The sequence below is a fragment of the Leptonychotes weddellii genome, chromosome 10, assembly GCF_054177405.1.
Source record: "Leptonychotes weddellii isolate Sample4059 chromosome 10, ASM5417740v2, whole genome shotgun sequence".
Classification (NCBI taxonomy): domain Eukaryota; kingdom Metazoa; phylum Chordata; class Mammalia; order Carnivora; family Phocidae; genus Leptonychotes; species Leptonychotes weddellii.
Window position 1 is genome coordinate 73,032,378 of NC_138378.1, and position 10,464 is coordinate 73,042,841.

A 10,464-nucleotide genomic window follows, 5' to 3' on the forward strand; every position below is an offset into this window, starting at 1 on the left:
TTTTTTTTTTTTTTTTTTTTTTTTGTGAGGGCTCATTTTTAAAGTCTGCACTTTACTTTCTAGAAAAGGAGTTACTTCGTTCATTGAGAGAGTTACTTTCTCCAGGCTCCGAGGCTCTATTTCTCCCGTTAGGTTTCTGTGATATCAGGAATCCACTAAAGGGCAGAATAAGGCTGTGAGCTGCTTCCACAGGGGCTAACTATTAACAAGTATTTGTCACTATTTAACAGACCTAAGTCAACGAGAAAGGAAAAGCTTCATGGCAAATCTCTGTAAAGCCAACCTGGGGAAATGTACCTAGACATTTCTTTTTGTAAGTGCCATAATGTGTGTATTTAAAGTTTGCCTATTCTTAATCTCCCCACCCCCTCCACTTTTCTTTACCTCTGTCTTATTGGTGACTGCCATTAGTGTATCTGTAACACTGGCCATTTCTTACGCCCCTTCTAGAACCTCACACTGGCCTGGCAGATGCCAACATCTAACTCCTTATCTTGGTTTCCGAAGGAACCACCTCAAGATTTTCAGGGAAGTCGTGGGTGATAACACAAAACATATGAGAATGTGCTTTCCTTTGTTATTTTTCTTTGATCAACTGAGAATCACTTTGAACTAAGAACAAGGAAATGTTAAACACCTAAGGATGAGAAAAGATGCAAAAGGGAGGGCAAGGTAACAGAACCCTGATTCAAGTCAAACTCAAAAGTGAACCATTGGATGTAGACAATTATGTGTTTGCATATTGGCTACAAATTTGAAGATATATGAAATCTACTGTGTTTCTCTTAAAAATGTGTAATAAGACTTATGGGGTTTTATTAGGTTTTCATTGATCGTATAAGATCCTTTCTAATGTCTCCGGGGACCCTGTGGCACGTCAGTCTGTATGATAGTATCAGATACTAAGGTCTTCAGATAACCTGTTGCTGAAAAATTGCTGAGGCAAGTGTGGAGGAATGCTGTGGGGAAGGCCAATCCATGACTTGGCAAAACTAAGGAAAAGCCAGAGTTCTAGAGTTTTGTATTTAGCACTGAGTCTATAAAGTGTGAGCCTGGAGTCTGAGCTCAGGGTGAAATTGTCTGCTGAGAAACAGTTGAGTTTCTTTGTTAGGTTAAAACTGGGAGACGTGTAAAGTAATATATTTAATTCATTGGGAAAAATTCAGAGGGAAACAAAACTTTTGCTTTATTTTTTAGAGTTGAACTCAGGGAAAATGTACAAACAGCAAGAAATTTTAGTTCGGTAAATAGTTTTAAATCGTAATAGAAGGAGGTAGTATTCCTGAGAGACTATGACAAACACTAAAAAGAACTCTGATTCTTTCACTCAGTCCATCTTTTGTCCAAGATGAGCTGAAAGATTCCAAGGAAACGTCCCAGTTTTGGAGAATGCATTTCCTTTATGTTTTCTTATAGTTTTACTGATTTTCCTTGGTGAATATTCTTCAAGAGTTTAAGCATGTATCAAAAAGGAATATAACAGCTGGAAATTGAAACTGTGGTTTTCTCCATGCAGTGAAACAAGAAATGCATTTGCTCATTCATTTAATATGCCATTGACAAGTCTATACCCTGGACACCGGGTAAGCCCGGGGCTAGAGAATCTTAGAGGGGACTATGACCCTGTCCTTGCTTTCACAGATCCTATGTAATCAAGCCAAGGGGACATAGACCACAGAAATCAACAGTCCTGCTAGAGTGTGATGTGTGTTTGGACGGAGGAATGTCGGGAACAGAAAAATTGGGGATTGGGGAGGGGTGTCACCAAACAGCTAGAGTCCAGCCCATGCTTCTTAGAGGAGATGGCAGTTGACCTAACCTAAAAAAGGTCACCAAGGAGCTTGCCAGGAAGGACGCTGAAAAAGGGGCTAGCACCAGGAACTGCGAAGAGGTGTGAGGGCAGCGCCTGCAAGGGAGATGGAGGCTGGGGGTTGGGTGGGGACCCAGCAGCAGATAGGCTGGAAACACCCTGGGGCGGAGAGAAAGGACTTGAAAGTCCTTCCATGCCAGGCTAAAAAGTGTGGCCTTTATCCTGAAGGCAAATGATAACCACAGCAGGATTTTAAGAGCCAGGGTTATAAGATCAGATGTGTAGTTTAGAGAAATCATTCTGGCAGCGATTACACATTCTCCATGAAGACAAAACACTTCTTTATAACCTCTGAAGTATTTTCACTGGTTCCTGAGAAAGGGTTGTCTATAGTTCTCACCATTTATCCTCTTAACATAACACAGAAACATTATCCCATCTGACTTCTGGCTAAGTAGACACAGCCATGATCTGGAGAAGTGGGTTTGGGGTAGTTTTACATTCTTCCTAACAACCTGGAACACTCGGATAGCTCCGCTACAAAAGAAACCCGACCTCTTCGTACTGATGCGATGTTTGCACCAGCAGCCACTGGAAGGGCAGGAATGTTCTACACACCATGTAAGGGGTGAAACGCCATCTTCTCTTGTAGGTGTGCTGTGTGAGAAAACAGGCAAGAGGAGAAAACCCTTAATATTGGATGAAAATTTGGCCAGCTTACAACACAAACTGTACAGCCTTAATTTTGACACCTTTCAAGACATGATAGCATTGACTCCGTATTGAAAGATGTGGATGCGATTACAGATGGCCTTGGTTTTCAGTCTACATACATTTCTGGAACAAACATTCTGTTTCCAAACACTTGAAGATGCGTAAAGCAAAAGCGAAGGGGAGAACCTGGCCAGAAACTATGGAGTCACCGTGCAAAGTTGTAAATGAATTGTCATGAAGCTGGGGTGCCTTGCAGCTCAGCTTCTAGCAAAACAAGAAGGTCCACAACCTTACACCTTCATTTGCCCCACGCAGTTGAAAGTTCAGATCCCTAATTAGGAGTTTTGCCTCCAGGACAGAAAGAACCCTCTGACAGACAACCCATTTTTATTTATACCTGCTAACCCACTGACACTGGAAGTTCCTCTCTGTTGTGATGTAAATCTTGGGCACTTTTGGGGGTTTGTTTTTGCCTGGCTCAGAATAGGTTTTGGGGATGGGCAGTTCTGGGGGGGGGGAGGGAGGGCGAGGGCGTTAGGAGGAAGAAAAAAATGGGAGCAGGGCTTTGACCTGCCAGAGAGGAGCCCCTGCTGACACGGTCAGTCTGACCCATTGAATGGCCTGAATACGGTAAATGCCGCTTTATTCTGCCTTGAAAGGCACGAGATAGCACAGTCTAAATGCTTGGGCATGCTTAAATAGGCGACTCGGGATGTTTGAGTTGAGCGTGTTTGAAATCTGAGCTCTCTGACAGCCTGGGAGCTGCCACAGGTCACCTGCCTTGCTCCGCAGGGACAGACCAGGTCTCACAAGAAATTGTCCGTAGACGAATTGTAGTACAAATTCCTTTCTTTGTTGGTTGGCCTCTTTCACTAGACCATGGCCTATAAAATTTTGTAAAAACAATTCTTAAATATTATTTGAAAGGGCAAATGGCCCACGCTGAAAGGTTTGACAGTTTGACATATAGTGCATGGTTTTGATAGCTCGGAAACTGGAAAGTGTGGCCAGGATTCTCCCCCTGCTCGTTAGAAGCCTGGTGTTTTTCATGGAGTGTCTTGTTGCTGCTGAGTCCCTCTGCCCCTTGCAATCTGACAGGCAATGAGTCCGCTTCAGCGAGCTTCAATCCTTTTAGACTAATTCGTGAGAGAGCAGAAAAATGGCTAGCACCTTTGAATCCAGCGTCCAAAAAGAACAGAACCAGGTATTGCCAATTAAGGAGCCATTCGGATAATCATATCAAAGCAGATTGCTTCAGAGCCTTCTCATAAGGCCAGAGCCAGTGCCCAGTGCGGGGTGGGGGTGGGGGTGGGGGGCAGAGTTTCACTTGAGTGAGGGGGGAAAAAGGGATTTGAGCGCCCGGTCTCATCAGAGCTGGGGAGTCACAAGGAAGTGGATTTCTGCATTAGAATTTTGCATTTGTGTAGGCAGTGTGTGCTCTGGCCCATCGGCTGCCTCCGCATAGCCAAAGGCCATTTTCGCGAGCCTCTGGCCCCTCAGTCACTGGCCTGCTAGTTAATTGCCACATGGACTTCATGACACATGGGCAGATAATATGACATTTTCGGTTTCTGTCACTAGCAAACGCCACAACGTTGCTTGCACTAGTTGCTAAGAAGCTGTCAGAAACCATTAGCAATTGGCTAAAGTCGCCCTATGGCATTTCCTCATAGCATCAGCAAAACGAGCATAAATCACCCACTGGAGCCTACTGCTATCCTAATGAGGCTGTAAGCTTGTTTATGGACTAGCATCATTTTTATGATTATTTCCACCTTTTCAGTTTGCCTTCATTTGGCGGCAGGAGAAGTCAGCTCCAGGAATGAAGTCACTGCTGACATTTTACAAATGGGGTTCAGAGCTGCTGCGTGCTGCCATGTGGTCGGCCGGCGGTTCTGCAAGTTTGTTTAGTGATCTTAAAAATAAAAAAAGGAAATAAATCCTCCAGAGACCGCATCGAGGTGACTGTATCAAATTGCAGAGTGAATGGAAATGCTCAAGGTACAATTGACCATTTAGACTTTCCTCTGAGGTTGAGACGTTTCGAGATCAATTTTCAATTCTAGAAAGTGGAAGAGGTTAAACAATTTATTAAAATCTATGAAAGTGTTTGCTTTTAGAATCGTCTGTTTTATTATGCTCCTCTCCTTCCCCATCTTCTCCATTTCCCTAACTTGTGTCGGGAAGGAGCAGGGTTTATTGTTTTAGGCTTTTCTGAACATGCAGCAGTATTTACACTGGATTGAAAGCATTTGCTTCCAATGAAAATCTTGTCTTAGATTACAACCCAGCAGTGTAATTTCCCTCCCAGATGGGAGTAAAGTAGCTGTATTTGCCTAAAAACAGTAGGAAGAACAAACTGTGCATTAAGCCAAGGCTGTTTTTGGCTTGAGCTAATGATGTAATAGAAACCTTTTATTCGGGAGAGGTCACTGCCAGGGACTGAAGGGGGTGATCTGGCTCCTGCTTGAAAGGGTTCTCCATTGTGTCTACATAAGTCTTCACTTAAAAAATTCTGTTCCTAATGCTCCTGCTTTCATACAGCAGAAATAAACAGGAAAGGTTCTGGTGAGTGTTACACATGGAATGCAGAAAGCCTTCCTCTCCTAATGGAGTATATAATTCAGGTGCCCTCAAGGCATGCTTTCAGGAATTCTTTTGCCTGAGGTAATGGGAAGCTAAGGCTGCTTTAAGGCCTTGATTATCTATTGATGCACAAAGCTGGAAAAAAGTCATCTCCGCTGGATTATAGTAGATATTTCCATAAATTATCAATGAATTCTCTTCGAGGCAGGCACTAGGCATTGCCTGCTAAATTAATCTGAAGGGGTTTTGAGACGGATGGAAAGGCTATTTTTTTTTTTTAAGGTGGAAAACAATCATGGAGAGGTGGTGAAAAACTGTCATTAGGTTAGAAGCTTTTCATTTTTAATCAGTGATCAAGTAATATGTTTCTTTTCCTTGGTTACCTTTTGCATATTGAAAGTGGATTAGCCCATTGAAATTTTAAATGCTGTTGAGTTGGTTTCTTTTCTCATGTTTCTTTAATGAATTGTTATTTTATATGGTGAATTGCTTCTCTGAATAAAAAGCCTCTTTAAATAGTGGACTTTCAAGGAATTTATTAGGCAAATCCAAGGGGACTCCTTATAAAACACTTGGTTATGCAAAGAGTTTGGTGGGGGTGGAAGGAGCACTGATTTAGGGATACGGGTGTCTGGTCCGGCAAGCCCCATCCCTGCTGCGTGACCTTGGGCAAGTCACCCAAGCACTTTCTTCACTGCTGCTACAGCGAGGGCTTTGGGACTGTGGGTCTTTACGATCTTTTCCACTGAGAGCACAGCTATGATCCTGTGGAACTTTAACAGAATAGATGGATTTTTAAATACAATAAAATGATGGATTTTTAAATTAAGAAAAATCACACTCAGAAAAGTTCTGCAGAAGTTTTGTGTGGCATACGCTGTAATCATAGGAGAAATGTTGATATTTAGTCTGTTCCTCACGCAACAGTTTTTAAACTTTACCTCAGTACAAGTTAAGGCAATCTGGGGGCAATTTCCTTTTTTGGGGGGGATGGGCAGGGGACTCCTGAGGGAGCTGTTAGGAACAATTGATGAATGGCAACATAATGACTATCGATTAGACTGAAATAACTGAAATCAAGGTAGTAAGTATATTTGTACCTAGTGTATTTAGGTAACAGAAATAAGGAATATGAAATAAGTTCACGAAGCTGTGTAACTGAGTATGAGGCTAGTTCCAATGTGCAGGGGCTAGGAAACTTGTCTTACCGAAGTACCCGATTCCTGGGGCATGTCCACGGCTCTCCAGTGAAGTGCATAACCCAGGGAATGTGCTCTTAGATGTATGTGTTGCCTCATGGCAAAGCCTTGCTGCTGTAGCTCTTCTTCCTGGGCCGGATCCACCTGTCCCTTTCTCAAAGTCGGTACCTTCTTCGGAGGCACGTTTGACAGAAGCCAAGCTGCTTTTTAGTGTAGTGGTTTTAGTCCAGGCTTGTTTTCCCTCTGAAGTTTTGTGCCAAGCACAAGATACTTAGTTTCCATTTGTACCTTATGACTTGTTTTGGACAGTGTGGTTATATGGGCTGAAATTTCATTTTTTGTCTTATTAAACATGGCACTGTAAAAGGAATACTACGTTTTTTGTTTTATTGTGTCACAGAGCCAGAATATTTTCTAGAAGAAACAACATAAATGTTATAACACAAATCAATGGAAGACTAGGATCCAATATTCAGGAATTTGTAAACAGGTGACTTTTCAAATGAGAAAGATTTAAATCTAGAAGAAATTTTAGAAACTGCCTGGATTTTTAGGGTAATACAATTCCAATTGACTATTCATTTAACATCACTTTATTTGACTTACACAGTAATTGTTTCCTAATTAAAAAACTATTTCAGGAGTTTTGCCCTTAGTAAACTTGATGCTCTCTTTTTATGACAAGAAGAATTATATTCTATTTGAAGCATTCCTATGTCAAATCGCTTAGATGATGGACTACTTACATCTCCGTGGCCTACTTTAGTTTTAAGATAGATCACTTGTGGAAATAGTTGATATCTTAAGTGCGTCTTCTCACAAGTTGACATCGACGACTATATGTGGGGTTTGAATACCCAGGCAGGGACGGCACCTCTGCCCATGGCCACCACCATATTTAACTCCCCAGTAGGAGTTACACTTACCACGTCTCAGCTATACACATCTGAATCATTACCACGGAACAAAGAAAGCTACTGAAGAGATTGGCTATTTCCCTTTATTCCCTTTGACCTTTCCCACTGTTCTTTGGAAGAAATTCCTTAGACCTGACTACTTTTGAGCCTAGGCCTTGTTCTTTCTCTTTGTCTTGGAAAAAAAAAAAACAAAAAAACAGTACCAAATAAACTATTAATCATTTATATTGCTCTTTTGGTTTTGTGTATATCCAAAGGCATTCTATTTGAATAAAGCATGTCAAGGTAGCATCAGTCAAAATTTGATTCACTATGTTTGCAGGTGATGGCTTGGACAACAGTGTAGCTTCCCCCAGCACAGGTGACGATGATGATCCAGATAAGGACAAAAAGCGTCACAAAAAGCGTGGCATCTTTCCCAAAGTAGCCACGAATATCATGAGGGCGTGGCTGTTCCAGCATCTAACAGTAAGTGGATTCTAAATGACATATGTAAACTAAATATGGACGGTGAACCAGTTGTGAGAGAAAAAAAAATGGGGGAGAAGTGATCCCCTCTGCACTTGGAATATTTCATAAGTCACTGTGTTCCTCTAGTTTTTACAAAAGCGTTAGCACTTAATTTCCTAGATACTTACCCCAAATGAGGAGTTTTATTTGAAGTTCACTATTGCAATTTTGTTAACTGTAAGTTATAAGGTTTAGGAGTTCATGTGACTTGTGATTTTAAGTATGTATGTTAATGATGTTGCTTTTCTCAGTGTGACTCTGAGGTACTTAGAATCAACTCCTACTAAGAAGAAAGTCAGCCAAACCCCAGAGAGAAGGACTTAATTTCTTCTAACGCTTTAGTGGACCTTTGTAGCGAACGGTCCAAAAAAGTTTAAATCTTGTTGCAATGGCAAGATGCTCACATAATTTGCTTTTAAGTGGTTTGAATGGCCTGGTTGCCATTCCAAAACATTCATCTGAGTCAGGGCTGCACAGTGAAAGTTGTCCCTGTACTTAGAACTGTAAAGGAAAACAGCAATATAGAGTCGGCTCTTCCTGTGTAGTCCCTTGTGACTTTTCAAGCAGAGTAACAGTTTATATTGTCTGTGTGAGTATTGCTGTTTTCACTGCAGGAATTCTCCTGGAGATGTGAGAAACTGGAGATTGGGGGCTTTATGCCACCAAGGGATTTGTTTTGTTTGGTTATTGTTCTGAATGAATTTCATGTTCAAAATATTTATAATCATAATATTTTGGTGGATATTTTTGTAAGTGCATACTGATTTAATGACATCCAGGGAAGAAGACCAAATGAAAATTTATGGATAAAATAATACTTTAAAAATCAGCAAAATTGTTGGCAAGGGGGACTTTCACTATTAGGGGCAAAGGTTGAATTTAAATAGGTCATAGCCTCGCCTCGCCTAGCCTAGCCTAGCCTAGCCTAAAATGAATGAATGCTAAAAATCTTGGCTTTTTGAAAAATGTCAGAAGCAAACTCTTTATGTTACCATTTTTAGCCTAGTTTGCTTTTTTTGAAAGTCATTTATTTGTACGTATCAAGGTTAATTCTGCGTTGTCCCCGATGTACCCAGGTCTGTTGACCCTCATGCCTTTGCCCACTTTCAGAGCTATGTTCCTCAGTGATTTGTACTGTTACAGGGAGACACACAGGGGCTGTCGAAGGCCACGCTGGGTCTGCTCCTCTGGATAGAGGCTGTGCCTCCAGTAACACTTGAGGGTATAAATTAATCCAGGTTTTCCAGCATCTGTGAATAAAATAAAAACTGAGAGCAGCGGGAGTACTTAAAAAAAAAAAAAGTTTCCTCTCTCTCTTCCAGCCATCGTGATTCCACACAGCCACTAACCTCCACTGACAGTTCTGGAATCAGCTTCGGAGGTTGGTTAATGCTGGTTAATAGTTAGTTGAAGCTTGAGATGGCGTAGCTGATTTTAACATCACATAAGGTTTACCAAAAACCCAATTCGGGTGCCATTACTTACTGACACTTGTAACATAGATGTGGATAGTTTGAGATCTGCCTTGTGCAAGGTGTAAGGTTGCTGCTGAGATTACCAACCTCGACTGAAGGGGTAGGGGGAAGGAAGGGCGAGGGTCCGGAGGGCATGGCGGGCACAGGAGGAAGAATAAATAGCAGGAGATAAGAAGAGACAGTCGGTCAGAGGTGCTGATGCAGCCGTGCTGATATTTCGTCACTGGGGCTGACCAGCCAACCTGATCTGGAGGATGAGGGAGGGAGGGGACAAAATCAGGTGGCCCCGGAAGTTACAACCCGAGTCTATTTCCTGTACTAACAGAAAAAAAAAAAAAAAATGAATGGATTTCGTCAGCCTGCATCTCAGTCTACAGAGGAGCTTTGGCTTTCCTTGAAGCTGAGATGCCCCTGAATAAAATATAATCAAATATTGGTTCAGACAGAATCGGGAGAGAGAGAAGCAAGTTCTTTTATTCATCCACCAGGTTTCCTGGTTTTCTAGGTCATACCCTTGGGAAGAACCTTGCAGAGAGCTATATTATCTTCTTAAAACAAAACAGAAAACTTCTTTAGCAGCCAGCAGGATCTTACCTGCATTGCGGTGCTTTTTGTGGTCCATATGTTATTGGGACAATTGGATTAGAAATTATTCCTAAACTGCCTGATTTCTTGAGGTTGGGCTAATTTCTTTCAGTTTGGGGGTCTGTACTGGCCTGACCACCACCCTGGAAGGGGAAACCCATTCGTCTACATCTCTATGAAGGCTCACGGAAATTGCCTTGTGGTTCACATTGGGCATGCCCACCTGCTTCCCCACTCCACTCCCATGTGCTCATACAAAAATATCGATAATGGTGACCATCTCGAAAAAGCAAATGTCTCATAATGTCATCTAAAAAACAAAGGAGATATATTTAAATATTCTCCCTCTTTCCCACCCCCAATGAAAGCCATTCCCTTCCCTCTTCTCAATTGCAAGACCAGCTAGATCTCCAGTTATCAGGAACACCCTTCCCCTTGTCTTGTTATACTTCTTGAAGGAATGCACAAACTGTTTAGGTAATTGTTTATAGTCAGGAGCTGATAATAATAAATTCTACGGGAAAAATCCCGTAGAGTTTAAGGAAAGTTTTGTTATTTGTTCAAATGTAAGTAAGTAGTGATAGCTCTGTACTAATCTTTTAGCAACTTTATTTCAAGTTCTGTGAGTTCTTCGGGATGCGCAATTCATTTGGAAGTTGCTACAGATT

At 41.8% G+C, this 10,464-nt stretch overlaps 1 protein-coding gene across 4 annotated transcripts in view; it reads left to right on the forward strand.

Moving 5' to 3' along the window:
• Positions 1-10,464, forward strand: part of MEIS1 (Meis homeobox 1) — a 133,545-nt gene that overhangs the window by 66,100 nt on the left and 56,981 nt on the right. For all 4 annotated transcript variants that reach the window (XM_081833610.1, XM_081833612.1, XM_081833611.1 and 1 more), the window contains exon 8: positions 7,549-7,694. In XM_081833610.1, the coding sequence (XP_081689736.1) occupies positions 7,549-7,694 (146 nt within the window). The remainder of the gene's footprint in view (positions 1-7,548; positions 7,695-10,464) is intronic.